General features: G+C 44.6%; 1 protein-coding gene across 5 annotated transcripts in view; it reads right to left on the bottom strand.

Moving 5' to 3' along the window:
* Window positions 1-16,977, bottom strand: part of NEURL3 (neuralized E3 ubiquitin protein ligase 3) — a 95,955-nt gene that overhangs the window by 66,244 nt on the left and 12,734 nt on the right. The window contains exon 3 of one of the 5 annotated variants that reach the window (XM_067704305.1): window positions 3,477-3,743. The exons of the other annotated variants lie outside the window; for them this stretch is intronic. Coding sequence (XP_067560406.1) covers window positions 3,688-3,743 — 56 coding nt within the window. The 3' untranslated portion in view covers window positions 3,477-3,687. Of the gene's footprint in view, window positions 1-3,476; window positions 3,744-16,977 lie in introns of those variants that run through there. 5 annotated transcript variants of the gene reach the window in all.

The raw sequence follows: 16,977 nt of genomic DNA, 5'->3' as shown, positions 1-16,977 counted from the left end.
GATGCTAATGGCTCTCGGTTTGAGTACCTGCTTTCTGAGTCCACAAACAGCCCCCATCCTGGTAAGGTGTGGGAGATGCACTGAGCTGCCCTGGCTGGGCACAACTTCCTCCTTGCCTGCCCCAGACCCTTCCAGGTTTACTCTGTTCTTGGCTATGCTGTGTGTCCCCCGCCCAATTCTTATGTTGAAGTCCCAACCCCCAGTACCTCAGAGTGTGACTGTATTGGAGACAGGGCCTTTAAAGAGGTCATTACGGTGAAACAAGGTCATACGAATGGGCCCTAATCCAGTATGACTGGGTCCTTATAAGAAGAGGCAATTAGGACACAGACACACACAGAGGGAAGACTGAGGAGAAGATGGGCATCTACAAGCCAAAGAGAGAGGTTCAGAGAAAACCAACCCTGATGACACTTTTGTCTTGGACTTCCAGCTTCCAGAATTGTGGGGAAATAAATGTCTCTTATTTAAGCCCCTCAGCTTGTGGTATTTGTTATGGCAACCCTAGCAGACTAACACAGCCTCCCAGGTAGAGGGTAACAGTGTGCCTATGGTCACCGCTGGCCAAAATGTCCATCTCTGCCACGTAGTCCTCCAGCTCCTGCTCACTCAGTCACTCGATTCTCAACCTTGGCTGTACTTTAGAACCAGCTGGAACACTTTTAAAAAATACCTCGGCCTGGGCCCAACTCCGGACAGATTATGTTCGAATGTCTTAGCGGGGGCCCTGGCATGGGAATCGTTTGAAATTTCCCCAGTTCATTCTAATGTGCAGCCAGGGTTGAGAACAGGGCTATTAATGGAACGTGGTAAGTGCTGGTTCCTGCAGGGAGAGGGACGGTCAGTGTCCTAGCCTGGTGCTCACCTCTGCAGTCTTGCTGTCATGAAGATGCGTAGGGCAGCAACAGCCATCAAAGCCCAAGCCGTTCAGCGATGATCTGACCACTCTATCACCCCCTCCTGAGAACCCCATGGGTGGCTCTGTGCAGACCCCCTACCCAGGCTGCTTTAATGGCCAGTCTCTTGCTGATGACTGGATAGGAAATGCTGTAAAATAATAATGCAAATGACTGCAAAATGGAAATGGAAATCCTGCAAAAGATGCTGGAAAGTCACCAAGTGGGTGAGAATGCTATGGGGGAACTGCCTGAGCCAACACAAAGCCACTGATAAATGAGGGTCCATCAGAGTTAGAAAAATTAACCATTAAAGAAGAGGAAAGCTTTGACAAGATGGTGGTGTCATCGGGGCTTTGAAACAGAGTTATTTGGGGACTTCCCTGGTGGTCCAGCGGTTAAGACTCTGCGTTTCCACTGCAGGGGGCATGGGTTTGATCCCTGGTCGGGGAACTAAGATCCCACATCCCACATGGCATGGCCAAAAGAAAAACAAAACAAAACAACTCTTGATTGATGCACTGTCCAGGCCATCCCCAGAGCTGCTGGAGAAACAGGGTGACCTGCCGGCAGGGGGTGCTGTTGAAGTTGTGAGGGGGGTCCCTGGTGGCCTCCCAGTCCCAAGCAGCCTTTGAAGAGGAGGACGGGGTAACCCAGGGCCCCTCCACACTGGGAGTGGGGACAGGGACCTGCTCCCTGTGCCCCAGGCTACTGTGACCTCCCCACCCAGGGCAGTCAGCGCAGGACGCCGGGGAGGTCTGCAATGTCGGCTGCAGGTGCCAGCTGGAAGCGCTCCCTCCAGCCTCCAGGACACCGCAGGGACCAAGGCCAGGTTGGTGGGAGTCCTTCCCCCACATCAGTGGGGCGCCCAGGAATCCGGGGAGGTGGCCTGGGACCAAATGGCTCCCGCCTCTTACTCTGGCCGGGCAGCTGAGGTCAACACCATGGAGTGCGGGAATAGGCATAACTGTGCACAAAGAAAAATAAGCCAAAAGGAACAAAAAGGGAACACAATGAAAAAGTGAGCTCCACCCCGCCCCTTCCCAGCACACCTTCATCAGCACGGCTGTTAACAACCTTTCTGACCTCTGTCAGTCTTATGCATGAAAGCTACTTCCTTCAGTTTTAATTCTCCTTTCTCTTGAGTTGAGTATTGTTTCATATGTTAAAGCCATTTGTGATTACTCTATGATCCAGCAATTCCACTTCCAAAAGAACTGAAAGCAGGGACTTGAACAGATATTTGTGTACCAATGTTCTTAGCAGTATTCACAATAGCCAAAAGGTGGAAACAACCCAAGTGTCCATGGGCAGATGAATGGTAACAAATTGTGGCCTATACATACAATGAAATATTATCCAACCTTAAAAAGGAAAGAAATTCTGATACATGCTACAACAGGGATGAACTTTGAGGACATTATGCTAAATGAAATAAGCCAGACACAAAAGGACGAATATTATATAATCCCACTTATATGAAATATGTAGGCAGGCAAATTCATTGAGATAGAAAATAGAATGATGGGGGCTGTGAGGAGGTGGGAATGGGGAGTTACTGTTTAATGGGATGTTATTGTTCAATTAGGGATGATGGAAAAGTTCTGGAGATGGATAGCATTGACGGTTGCACAACAATGTGAATGTACTTAATGCTACCAACTGTACACTTAAAAATAGTTAAAACGGTAAAATTTATGATATGTGTATTTTACCACAATAAAAAAGATAATTGACCATTTAAATAAAAGTATTAACAATGGAAAAAAGAAGCCATTTGTATTGCCTTCTCCTTGAACTGTATGTTCACAGTGTCATGAAAGAGATTTTGCATTGTGGGTCAAATTATTTGTTTTAAAAATTGGCGTAAACCTCTGCAAAGAAGAAACGCTTTTCCTATTCCTGGAGATTCCACACAGTTTTTATATTGGTTGGGTTAATTATATCAGAAGCATTGATGTATCCCTCACTTTTTGAAAGTTCGCTTTCCACCAACTGGCTTTTACTGAAGACCTACGTTAGTGCCTGTTTTCATTAACCAAGAGAAATCCTAACAGGATTTTTGCTTTTGGAAAAAAGATGAAAATCGAAACTAGCGTTCAGCTTTTGTTCTGCAGCAGCCGTTACAGAGAGGGGCGGGGGGCACCCTGAGCACTGAGAGAGGCTCTGCCAAGCTCCTTGCCTGGGAACCACACTCAGCATTGCAGCATCAAGCTGGCATAGCTCTGGACTGTGTCTGTGAGCACCTGTGTTTTATCTCGATTTATTTTAAGTATCCGTTGGCATGATGAGTCCTAAGCCTTCTTCACTCTACACCTTTTTGGCTTATGAAAGATTTCACAGGAACGCTCTACTTCCAAACAGTGGTGGAAACCTGTCTTATGAACTATAACAAACATACTTTAACTCTGAAATAAAAACACAATTACCTATAACACATTAACCAGTGCCATTTCCTATAACAAACATACATTGCAAACACACTGAAATTACTCTCTTGGGTTAAAGGTTACATTAGATAAGAGAATAATAAGAAACCTATTTCTTTTTATTTTTAATTTAATTTATTTTTTGGCTGCGTTGGGTCTTCATTGTTGCACGTGGGTTTTCTCTAGTTGCGGCGAGCGGGGTCTACTCTTCATTGCGGTGCACGGGCTTCTCATTGCGGTGGCTTCTCTTGTTGTGGAGCACAGGCTCTAGGCGCGCAGGCTTCAGTAGTTGTGGCACGCAGGCTCAGCATTTGTGGCTCGCGGGCTCTAGAGCGCAGGTTCAGTAATTGTGGCGCACGGGCTTAGTTGCTCCGCGGCACATGGGATCTTCCCGGACCAGGGCTCGTACCCGCGTCCCCTGCATTGGCAGGCAGATTCTCAACCACTTCGCCACCAGGGAAGCCCCATATCCCACCACATTTTTTTAAAGTATTTATTTATTTATTTGGCTGTATCAGGTCTTAGTTGCAGCACGCGGGATCTTCATTGCGGCATACAGGATCTTTTGTTGCAGTGCGGGCTCTTCAGTGCAGCGCGAAGAGCCCGCGGGCTTCTCTCTAGTTGTGGTGTGTGGGCTAGAGCATGCAGGCTTAGTTGCCCCATAGCATGTGGGATCTTAGTTCCCTCACCAGGGATCGAACCCGTGTCCCCTGCATTGGAAGGCGGATTCTTAACCACTGGACCACCAGGGAAGTCCCTACCCCACCACATTTTATCCTTCACTCTTCCAGATTGGTAACTTCTAACCACCACAAATAACGCTACAGTCAGGACTAGCAACATCGTTGGCAGGACCCAGTGCAAAATGAAATGCAAGGCCCCTTGATCAAAAATCATTGAGAATTTCAAGATGGCGACACAGAGCACACCCATGGAGCTGGCCCTGGCTACAGTGAACATTCTTACGTATCTCTCTAAGGACCAGGTTGGGAATATCTCTGGAATAGTTACTCAGGAGCAGAACTGCTGGATCATACGGTACATATATATCAATATTTACTTTGACCAAGTACTGCCAGATGGACTCCTGAATGGTGGTGTCTGTCTACATGCCCTCCCCACACGCCCCCAGCAGTGCCTGCGAGTTCCTACCCCCCAAATCTCCAACAAAGACTGCATTATCCAGCTAATTTTTGCCAGTTTGTAGGTCTAATTTCCTCATTGCTGTTTTGATTTGCCTTTTTCTGATTACTAATGAGTCTAAGCACCCCTTCTTTTTTTGTTGTTTTTTTGTTTTTTTGCGGTACGCGGGCCTCTCTCCACCGTGGCCTCTCCCGCCGCGGAGCAACAGGCTCCGGACGCGCAGGCTCAGCGGCCATGGCCCACGGGCGCAGCCGCTCCGCGGCACGCGGGACCCTCCTGGACCGGGGCACGAACCCGCGTCCCCCGCATCGGCAGGCGGACCCTCAACCACTGCGCCACCAGGGAAGCACCCCTTCTTATGTTTACTAGCCTCGGGGGTTTACTCTTGGATAACTGGATATAACCTTTGCCTATTTTTCGGTTGCCGTTCCTATCTTCTTCTTGATGATGTGTAGGAGTTGCTTGTATACCTCTAGACCTGTACCATCCAATAGGGTCATCACTAGGCAGATGTGACTATTTAAGTTTAAATTAATTAAAACTCAAGAAAATTTAAAAATTCAGTTCCTGGTTCACTCTAGCCACAATTCAAGCGCTCAACAGGCACATGTGGCTAGTGGCTGCCCCAGTGGACAGCGCAGGTATAGAACACTTACTTCATTGCAGAGTTCTACTGGACAGTGCTATTCTAGACTAACGTTCTAGATAGTAGGCCCTAGAAGTTGCAAATCTCTTTCCCCAGTTTGCACCAATCTTTAAAATTTGTCCACAGAGCCCTTTGTTGAACAGAAATCTTTAAATCTGACGTGACCAGAAATTAGTTTTTTCCCTTATAATTTCTGCTTTTGATATTTTAAGTCCTTCCATACCTAGGTGACAAAAGATATTCTCTTACATCTCCTTCTATTAGTTGTATGGTTTTAGGTCTTTATTTCATCAGGAATACAACTTTTTAATATGGCTTTAGGTAGGGATTCAGTTTTATTTTTTTCCTATACTGAGTCAATTAAAAACATTTTTTTCTTAATTGAAGTATGGTTGATTTACATAGCCACAGTTATTTATTTGCCACGCCCTGCGGCATGCAGGATCCTAGTTCCCCAACCGGGGATTGAACCCATGCCCCCTGCATTGGGAGTGCAGTCTTATCCACTGGACCACCAGGGAAGTCCCCTGAGTCAATTTTTTTTTTTTTTTTTTTTGCCGTACGCGGGCCTCTCACCGCTCCAGCCTCTCACCGCTCCGGCCCCTCCCGCTGCGGAGCACAGGCTCCGGACGCGCAGGCTCAGCCGCCATGTCTCACGGGCCCAGCCGCTCCGCAGCATGTGGGATCTTCCCGGACCGGGGCACGAACCCGTGTCCCCTGCATCGCAGGCGGACCCTCAACCACTGCGCCACCAGGGAAGCCCCTGAGTCAGTTTTTTAACATCAAATACTAGACAATCATTTCTTTCCCCTTTTTATATACTAAATCCTCCTTTATGCATAGGTCTGTCTCTAATATTTCGATTCTATTCTGTTTCATGTTCTGTTCGACTGTACTTACTCCAGCACCGAACTTTTTAGTTGTGTATCTTACTCTCTGGTAGGACATTTTAACTGCTTGTGGAGCTTTAGTCTTCTAGATACCTTTCAGCGTTAGTGCATCCATCTCCTAGGGCTGCTGTCATAAAGCGCCACAAACCTGGCGGCTTAAACCAACAGCAATTTCTTCTCCCATAGATTTCTTCTCTCCTGGAGGCCGGGAGTCTGAAATCAAGGTGTCAGCAAGGCCACGCTTGGAACCAAAGGCTACAAGGAAGACCCTTTCTTTGCCTCCTCCAGCTTCTGTGGCTGTCGCTAGTCCGCATTCCCTGGCTTGTAGCTGCATCACTTCACTCTCTGCCGCCATCTTCACATGGCCCTCATAGAGACACCAGTGATTGGATTTAGGGCCTGTGCTCATCCAGTATGACCTCAGCTTTACTAATTATCTCTGCAAAGAACTTTTTTCCTAATAAGGTCACATTCTGGGGTTCCAGGCGACATGTATTTTGATGGGACACTATTTAATCCAGTGTAGTAAATTTCTCAATTAAAAAAAATTCAACTGGAAGTTGTATTGGATTGTACTGAATTTATGGATTAATTTCTGAGAATCAATATTTTTATAATATTAAACTTCCCATTCAGGGTTTTTTAGATCAACTTATTATATCTTTTATTAAAGTATTTTCTATACAGATCTCTTGGTTAATTCCCTGATCCTTTATGGTTTTGTCAATATTAAAACCTGTATCTTATATTTTATTAAAACTTTTAGTTGGCAATTGCCACCACAGGTTGATCTTGAATCCAGCAAGATCCTTACTAGTTGGTAAAGATTCGTAATTGTTCTAAAAGTTTGTTGATTTTGTTTTTCTAGGGAGGTGTCATATCATTTACAAATTATGATAGCTGATTCTCTGCTCTTGTAATTCTTAACAATTTTATTTATTTTTCTCTTCTGAATGCTTTTTTCTTAAATTTATTTATTTATTTTTGGCAGTGTTGGGTCTTCGTTTCTGTGCAAGGGCTTTCTCCAGTTGCGGCGAGCGGGGGGCCACTCTTCATCGCGGTGCGCGGGCCTCTCACTGTCATGGCCTCTCCCGTTGTGGAGCACAGGCTCCAGACGCGCAGGCTCAGTAGTTGTGGCTGACAGGCTTAGTAGCTCCGCGGCATGTGGGATCTTCCCAGACCAGGGCTCGAACCCGTGTCCCCTGCATTGGCAGGCAGATTCTTAACCACTGCGCCACCAGGGAAGCCCTCTAAATGCTTTCGATCAAAGTTGTTCCTGAGCCTCGAGAAAATCCATGTAAAATTTCTCTATTAAGTATATTATATACTATAAATTTTAATATTATAATCTTTACCAAGTTTAGGAAGTTCCTTTTTTAGTCCTAGTTTGCTCAGAATTTTTAATTGTAAATTGTGTTGAACTTTATTAAATGATTTTTTCTACATTGAGATAATCGTATCTCCTATTTCAGCTGCGTAATGTGGTGAATTACATGAGTAGATTTTCTGACATCTTTGTATTTCTGGGACAAACCTACTGGATTATCATGAATCTTTTAAAACATGCACTATTGAATTCAGTTAGATAATTTTTTATTTTTACATTTACTTTTTTAAAAGATTTATTGTTTATTTATTTATTTATTTATTTTGGCTGCATCAGGTCTTACTTGCGACGCACGGGCTCTTTGCTGTGGCGTGGTGGCTTCTCTCTAGTTGTGGCATGCAGGTTTTCTCTTCTCTAGTTGTGGCACACAGGGTCCAGGGCACGTGGGCTCCGTAGTTTGTGGCACACAGGCTCTCTAGTTGAGGCGCGCAAGCTCAGTAGTTGTGGCGCGTGGGCTTAGTTGCCCCACAGCATGTGGGATCTTAGTTCCTTGACCAGGGATGGAACACATGTCCCCTGCATTGGAAGGCGGATTCTCTACCACTGGATCACCAAGGAAGTCCCTACATTTACATTTTTAAGTGAAATAATCACATAATTTTCTTATCTCATCCTATTTAGTTTTGGAATCAACATTAGCCTCATAAAACTAACTGGGGAGGCTTGGCTATTTTTCTGTTTTCTAGAACTACTTTTATAAGAAGATTTTACTGTTTCTTGAAATTTTAGAAGCACTCAACAGTAAAATCAACTGGGCCTTTTTTGAAAAGGGCATCTTTGTTTAGTATTTCTGTTTTAAAAAGACACTGTCCTGGGCTTCCCTGGTGGCGCAGTGGTTGAGAGTCGGCCTGCCGATGTGGGGGATGCGGGTTCGTGCCCCGGTCCGGGAAGATCCCATATGCCGCGGAGCGGCTGGGCCCACGAGCCATGGCCGCTGAGCCTGCATGTCCGGAGCCTGCATGTCCTGTGCATCCGGAGCCTGTGCTCCGCAACGGGAGAGGCCACAGCAGTGAGAGTCCCATGTACCGCAAAAAAAAAAAAAAAAGACACTGTCCTATTCTGGTTCTCTATTTCTTCTTGTGTCACTTTTTCAATTTTTATATTTTTTTCTAAAATTATACTCATTTTATCTAGCTTATTAATGTAAAGTTATTCATATTAGTCTTTTATTGTTTTTCACATATCTATTGTATGTCTTGCTATTTCCCCTTTTCTTTCTTTATTTGCATCTTCTGTTTTTCTTGATAGTTTTGCCAAAGATATTATAGTTATTCTTAAGAATCAGCTTTCTATTTTTATTAACCTTCTCTTTGGTACACTTTGACGCTCTTTTCCAAATTTTTGAATTGAATGTTTAGCTCATTTAGTTTTTTTTTTTAAATTAAAAAAAAATTTTTGGCTGCGTTGGGTCTTCGTTGCTGCGTGGGCTTTCTCTAGTTGTGGCGAGTGGGGGCTACTCTTCATTGCGGTGCGCAGGTTTCTCATTGCGGTGGCTTCTCTTGTTGTGAAGCATGGGCTCCAGGTGTGCAGGCTTCAGTAGTTGCAGCATGCGGGCTCAGTAGTTGTGGCGCACCAGCTCTAGAGCACAGGCTCAGTAGTTGAGGTGCATGGGCTTAGCTGCTCCGTGGCATGTGGGATCTTCCCAGACCAGGAATCGAACACATGTCCCCTGCACTGGCAGGCAGATTCCTAACGACTGTGCCACCAGGCAAGTCCCACATTTAGTTTTAAACTTTCTTGCTTCCAGGTGAATGTAATATAAAGTTATGACTTTCCCTCTATATACAGCTTTAGCTATAGCCCACAAATTTTGAGTATTTTTTTTGTGTGTGTGTGTGGTACGCGGGCCTCTCACTGTTGTGGCCTCTCCCATTGCGGAGCACAGGCTCCGGACGCGCAGGCTCAGTGGCCATGGCTCATGGGCCCAGCCGCTCAGCGGCATGTGGGATCTTCCCGGACCGGGGCACGAACCCGTGTCCCCTGCATCGGCAGGCGGACTCTCAACCACTGCGCCACCAGGGAAGCCCTGAGTAGTAGTTTTATTATCATTCAGTTCATTCACTCCTTGATATGCTCTGGCATCTTCAATTAAATTGGCATCTCTCACCAATGCTTTGGGGGTAGATTTTCTCCTGGAAAAATCTCAAAAAGTGACAAATCCTGGACTTCCCTGGTAGTCCAGTGGTTACAACTCCACACTTCCAATGCAGGTAGTCCAGTGGTTAAAACTCCACACTTCCAATGCAGGGGGTGCGGGTTCGATCCCGGGTTGGGGAACTAAGATCCCACATGCCACGTGGTGTGGCCCTCCCCCCAAAAAAGCAACAAATCCTGCTTCAAAGTAGGTGTGAAGTAAAAATAGGGTTACCTGAGGGAAATCATAACACAGAAATTGCACAAAATACAGATGTGCATTTTTTCATTTAGGATAAAGTAACTACTCTACTTCCCCACTGAGCTTCCACCTAGTCTTTGTTTATATTTCATCAGAACTTGATCAAGATCGAATCTGGAAATTCCTAGAGATAAGGACATAAAGCAAATGGAGTTTTTATTCTTAAAATAGCTGTCTGAAAATTATGCAATTCTGGAGTGAACAAACACACCCAGGAAACCTTATAGAAATGGCCTGACTTACTGTTTTCCAGAAGATCGCCTTCTGGTTTGTCTTTCTATTCAATACAGGAGATTAGATCATAAGGGGCCATGCTTTGAATGTCCCCAGGTCAAGCTTCAGAGTGAGATGGCCTGGTTCCAGCCACTGGGCAGGAATCAAAACTTCATTTGGAGCCAGACAGAACTAAGTTCTGTAGTGGCTCCTCCTCTTCCAGTGACCTTTGCTCTCCTCCAGAAAAGGAGATGATTGCGAGGATGTAATGAGAGCACTGTGGAAAGGGACTGGCATGGTGTCAGCAGCACAACAGGGGCTGTACTCCCATTTCTTTCCTCCTGTTGGCTCCCAACCTCGAAGTTAGGCACAGGTGGTCCTCAGCCCACCTGGCTCCATCACCTCCCCAGGAAGCAAACAAACAAGCTTTTCCCCCTTATTTCCTTCCAGAGGACTGATGCCTCTGACATGGATTCCAAGCAGAATTCATGACTATATCATGCCCTTCCCAGACACGCAATTTCTTCTAATTGCCTCTGCCAGCTTTTGTTGGCCTGAAGGACCTTAGAGCCAGGGAAAACCACAAGAGAGATGCAGATACCATGACAATGTCCATTAAATATCTAAGGGAGGTGTGGTCCTCCAGAGAGAAAAACAGAATTAAAGTAAATAAAAAGAATGGTGATGGTAGATGCTTACTATATGGGAGGCACAATACTCAATGTTTTACACTGGTTGATTGTTCACAGTATCCTGTGAAGGAGGCATTATCATCATCCTCTTTTTTTTTTTTTTCGGTACGCGGGCCTCTCAGTGTTGTGGTCTCTCCCGTTGCGGGGCACAGGGTCCGGACGCGCAGGCTCAGCGGCCATGGCTCACGGGCCCAGCCACTCCGCGGCACGTGGGATCCTCCCGGACCGGGGCACGAACCCGCGTCCCCCACATCGGCAGGCGGACTCTCAACCACTGCGCCACCAGGGAAGCCCCAAGCCTGCATTTTTACTCACCTAAAATTTTAAAAATTACTTAAAAATTTAAAATAAACATTATTTTTAAATGTTTAATATTTTTGACGTATTTTACATTTTTGTTGTGTATCCCTTAACTACTTATTGTAGATATAGATGATTTTACTACTTTTGTCTTTTAACCTTCCTACTAGCTTTATAAGTGGTTGATCTAACTACTTTTATTGTACATTTGCCTTTACCAAAGAGCTTTTTCCTTTCATAATTTTCATATTTCTAGTTGTGGTCTTTCTTTTCTAGTTCAAGAAGTCTAACATTTCTTGTAAAGCCAGTTGAGTGGTGCTGAATGCAGTGGTGCTGAATGAGTGGTCTACTTCATGCAGACCTGAGAGGGACAGGCTGGCTGACCAGAGGATCACAACGTCACCACTTCCAGGCTGATGACGGAACCCCTACTTTCTCCTCCTCAGGCAGCTGGAACACAGGACGCTGATCTGGTGTGCGGGTCCATGGAGGAACGAGACAGCACCTCGTTCTCCTCACTCTGCCGCAGGCTCAGGGATTATCCCCCACGGCCCTCCTCAGCCTTTGCTTGTGGACTTCTTCCAAGTGGAATTTCCTGAACTGGTTATCAGCAAGCAGGAAGCCTCTGCGTGTGCGGGGTTGGGGGTAGGGGTGGGAAGCAGGTATTAGGCAATAATGCTGGGGGGGGGGCCACTGAAGATGGTGGCATGCTGGGGCCATGTGAGGGGCTGGGGGATAGACAGGGGACACAGTGGTCCTGGTCCCTGGAGGGGCGGCTTGTTATTCCCCAGACTGATGTCTCACGCCCCAGTCGTGTAACAGGAAGCTTCATCTGAAAGCCACCTGAGCGAGGGAATTTTTCTGTCTCTGGGAAAGCCCCCTAGCAGGTCCCTGGTCCAGCCCAGGCTGGCTTCCTGCTTAAGCCAAGCAAATATTGACAATCCTTCGTTGCACTTTTACTTTCCTTTCGCTCTATATTATCCTCATGCTGATGATTCATTAGACACTACCTCTGTTTGCTTTGATCCAGTGACTTCTTATCACAACCTAGAAATCTTGGATTTCTAGGTAAGTGAAACTTAGCAGGGGCCTGTTTCTCTCCTCAGATGCCTTACAAGCAGAGTGTGTTTGACTGAGGTGAGACGGGCCCACTGACAGATTAGCCCTCCTGCAGCCAGCCTGGACCTCAAAGGCACCCCCTGCAGCCACTCGTCGGCCGGCAGAGCTCTCAACGGCTGGCCCCAGCCCACCTTCCCCTTGGACTCCTCTGCGGCTTCCTGCTCCTTCTGCTTTGGCCAGTGTGACCTCCCCATAATTCCCCAGACACGTCCTGCACTTGTCCATCTTTGCATGTGCTGTGCCCCCTTTGTGGAATACCTTTCCCCTCCTCCCTGCCTTCAAAATAGCCATTAGCCCTGTAAGAACAAATATTGACACGTATGCTAACACATATATATGGAATCTAAGAAAAAAAGAAAAAAAAAAAAAAGGTCATGAAGAACCTAGGGGCAAGACGGGAATAAAGACACAGACCTACTAGAGAATGGACTTGAGGATACAGGGAGGGGGAAGGGTAAGCCGTGACAAAGCGAGAGAGTGGCATGGACATATATACACTACCAAACGTAAAATAGATAGCTAGCGGGAAGCAGCCGCATAGCACAGGGAGATCAGCTCGGTGCTTTGTGACCACCTAGAGGGGTGGGATGGGGGGGTGGGAGGGAGGGAGACGCAAGAAGGAAGAGATATGGGAACATATGTGTATGTGTAACTGACTCACTTTGTTATAAAGCAGAAACTAACACAGCATTGTAAAGCAATTATACTCCAATAAAGATGTTAAAAAAAAAAAAAAGAACAGTTTAAATGTTGCTTCTTCTTTGAAGATTTTCCTGCTCCCAGGGCTAACATTCCCTTCTTTTTCTTCCACTAGCACATCTCTATTCATCTATTTTGGTGTGTAGGTTCTTCTTCATAGTTTTAAAGTTGGATCTAACTCACATGCCATAACCTCCATCCCTTCAAAGTGTGCAGTCCGGTGGCTTTTAGCATATTCACAGAGTGTGCAACCATCAGCAAAATCAATTTTAAAACATCTTCCTTGTCCCCCATGCCCCTTAGTTGTCACTCCCCACCCCTCCCTCCCTCGAGCCCCCGGCACCCGTACGAATCCGCTTTCTGTCTCTACGGATTTGCCTATTCTGGACATTTCATAGGGATGGAATTATTCAATTATGTGGCCATTTGGCACTGGCTTCCCTCTCTCAGCATGTTTTCAAGGTTCATCCATGTTGTAGCATGTTGTAGTATGAATCAGCACTTCATTCCTTTTTTTTTGTTTTTTGTTTTTGTTTTTGTTTTTGTTTTGCGGTACGCGGGCATCTCACTGTTGCGGCCTCTCCCGCTGCGGAGCACAGGCTCTGGACGCGCAGGCTCAGCGGCCATGGCTCACGGGCCCAGCCGCTCCGCGGCACGTGGGATCTTCCCGGACCGGGGCACGAACCCGTGTCCCCTGCATCGGCAGGCGGACTCTCAACCACTGCGCCACCAGGGAAGCCCTTCATTTCTTTTTTTAATGGTCAAATAACATTCCGTTGTATGGACAGGGCACATTTGTTTATCCATTCATCAGCTGATGGACAACTAGATTGTCTTCCACTTTGGCACTATTATGAATAATTCTTTTTATAATCATATTTATTTATATTTTTTACTTTATTGATGTACAGTTGATTTACAATGTTGTGTTAATTACTGCTGTACAGCAAAGTGATTCAGTTACACATATATATACATTCCTTTTTTTAAAATATTCTTTTCCATATGGTCTATCATAGGATATTGAATATAGTTCCCTGTGCTCTACAGTAGGACCTTGTTGTTTATCCATTCTATATATAAAAGCTCACATGTGCTAACCCCAGCCTCCCATTGCATCCCTCCCCCAACCCCCTCCCCCTTGGCAACGACCAGTCTGTTCCCTATGTCCATGAGTCTGTTTCTGTTTCTTTCTTTCTTTCTTTTAATAGTTATTTATTTACTTGGCTGCTCCGGATCTTAGTTGCGGCATGCGGGATCTAGTTCCCTGACCAGGGATCGAACCCGGGCCCCCTGCATTGGGAGCATGGAGTCTTAACCACTGGACCACCAGGGAAGTCCCTGTTTCCCAGGGAAGTCCCAGGGAAGTCCCTGTTTCATAGATAGGTTCATTTGTGTCATATTTTAGGTTCCACATATAAGTGATATCATATGGTATTTGTCTTTCTCTTTCTGACTTACTTTACTTAGTATGATAATCGCTAGTTGAATTCCCTCCTTATCCCCTATAATCTTTTTTTTCTCTTAAATTCTAGTTTGTCTGATGCTAATACAGCTCCAACTGAGCAGAAGCTAAGACCAAGGAGCCTAATCTGTCTTTTATGATGAACAAGAATAATGACTTGGACCTAGTTTAAGGAAACTTTTACTTTTGGTTTACAAATAACTAGATCAAAGGATTTACATAGGATATTGATTCAGGGGGGGAGGTGGCTCTTGGTTGCCCACTTATGTCTCAAGAGATACGCCCAAAATTTGATGGTCTTAAATGGAGTAAGATGTATGAGAAGTGTAGAATCATGGTCTCACTTCAGTATCAAAAACAATCAACACTACATACACAGCAGAACTTCAACCCATCAGGGAGCGTGGTCCCCAGCCTGATACCTGGGCTCTTTCTGAGTCAGCACTGGGCAATCTCTTCCTATCTGCTCTTATGCTGCAAGGCCCAGGCATTTTCCATTTATGTTACCTTGAGGGATCTCCAAGGCAAGCCTGATCATGGGCCGCCACCATGTGTTTGTTTGTTCTTCATATTTGCTTGGTATATTTTTCTTTTCCTTTATTTTTAGTCTTCTTGGATTTTGTTTTAGGTCCACCTCTCAGAGATAGAATGTAACAGGATTGTATTTTTTAAATTTATTTATATTTTTTATTTGCCCAAACTCAAAATCCTTGTCACCTGAGAGGTGAATTTAACCCATTCACATTTACTATTAGTACTGCTCTGTCTGGACTTGTACCTATCTACTTTACTTTTTATTCTTTTATCTCCTATCCTGCCTTTTGTTGGATTGTTGAAATTGGAGTTCTATTATTTTAATGATTTGGAATTTATATATTCTGTTTGTAGTCTTCTACACTCTGTATGTTCTTCAACATATCAATTCAACTTACATTTTTCTCATTTTGTTGTTTATTTCTTCCTAGTGAGAAAAGAAACTTAGCATGCTTTTGCTTCCCCTCACTCCATCCAAAATGATACTGACTGTGGTTTTCACTCCAGATTTTTATTGATTTTTTTTTAATGACTAACACGTATTTAGACTCAACTTTTTGTGCTTTCATTGATCACAAAAAGTTAACTTTTCTTGTTTTTTCTTATGAAGCAATTTCTCTAAAAATTCTTTCATAAAGTATTGGTGAGTGAAAAACCAAGTTTATATCTGAAAATTTCATTTTTCTCTCATGCTTGAATGAGAGAGTAGTTGCTTGGAGAATTTTAAATTTCAAAATTACTCCCTCATCAAAATGAAGACTTAAGATCTGTACATTTTAGTGTATGTAAACTATACCTTAATAAAATTTAAAAACTCTCTGAACCTTGAAGATATTATTCCATTGTCTTTCAACATCCAGTATAGCTGAGGAAAAGTCTACTGTTAATTTGATTCACATTCTTTGTATGTGATCTATTTTTTTCCTCCTTGGGTCTTCTCTTTACCCCCAATGCTCTGAAATTTCATCAGTATGTGTGAAGATGAAGGTTTTTTGGTTTTTTTTTTCATGTATTCTGTTTGGCAACTAGCATGCTTTCTCAGTATGAAGAGTCATGTCTTTCCTCAATATAAATTTTCCTTTCTGCTTTGAGTATTCTTTTTCCTCCATTTTCTCTATTTTCCCCTGAAATTTTGGATATTTGAACTTCTGCATCTATTCTCTTTTATTTCATATATTTCATCTCTTTGTAACTTTGCAGTCCATTCTGTTTGCTTCCAGATCATGAATTATTTTTCAGCTATAATCTTTCTGCTGTTCAGTCCATCTAATAAGTTTTTATTTCAATGATTTAGTTTTTTGTTTCCAAGGTACCTAGATTTTTTTTTTGTACCTAGATTTTTTGATGCAATATCTTTTTGCATCTAATTATATTTGTCTTAAAGCCCAGGTCTGTCTGCTCTATTAACTGTGTATTTTTTTTCAGGTATGAAGTCCTCTTTTTGCTGAGTTGGATGCCTTTTCCCCCATGATGTTAGCTTTCCTCAAGTACTTGGCTTTTCTTGGGTGTCATCTCCCCTGGAACTGAGATTCCTGGTTAGCCTGGGTGCCTTGCTTGCAAAGAATAGAATATTCAGCTGTGAATTACACCGCATCTGCCTAAAGTGATAATGAGAAATGGAATGTATGTACTGCTGGACAAGATGAGTCAACAATTAGCTTTCTGGGGCTTCCCTGGTGGCACAGTGGTTAAGAATGGGCCTGCCAATGCAGGAGACACAGGTTCGAGCCCCGGTACGGGAAGATCCCACGTGCTGCGGAGCAACTAAGTCCGTGCACCACAACTACTGAGCCTGTGCTCTAGAGTCAGTGAGCCACAACTACTGAAGCCCACGAGCCAAAACTACTGAAGCCTGCGCACCTACGGCCTGTGCTCCGCAACAAGAGAAGCCACCGCAATGAGAAGCCCACGCACAGCAACGAAGAGTAGCTCCCTCTCACCGCAACTAGAGAAAGCCCACGCACAGCAACGAAGACCCAACGCAGCCAAAGATAGATAGATAAATAGATAAATAAATACATTTTATTTTAAAAAATTAGCCTTCCAGATATAGAGGCTTCTGTTGCCTTACGGAACTTTCAGTATCTGGGGTTTTGCCTTAATTCTTTGACCCAGACATCCAGCCCAACTACTCCTGCCCATGGTCAGACACACTGTGGCTCACTGCCT

Source organism: Pseudorca crassidens, chromosome 14 (assembly GCF_039906515.1).
Source record: "Pseudorca crassidens isolate mPseCra1 chromosome 14, mPseCra1.hap1, whole genome shotgun sequence".
Classification (NCBI taxonomy): domain Eukaryota; kingdom Metazoa; phylum Chordata; class Mammalia; order Artiodactyla; family Delphinidae; genus Pseudorca; species Pseudorca crassidens.
The sequence above is the reverse complement of the archived record's forward strand: the minus strand, read 5'-3'. Positions and strand labels throughout refer to the sequence as shown.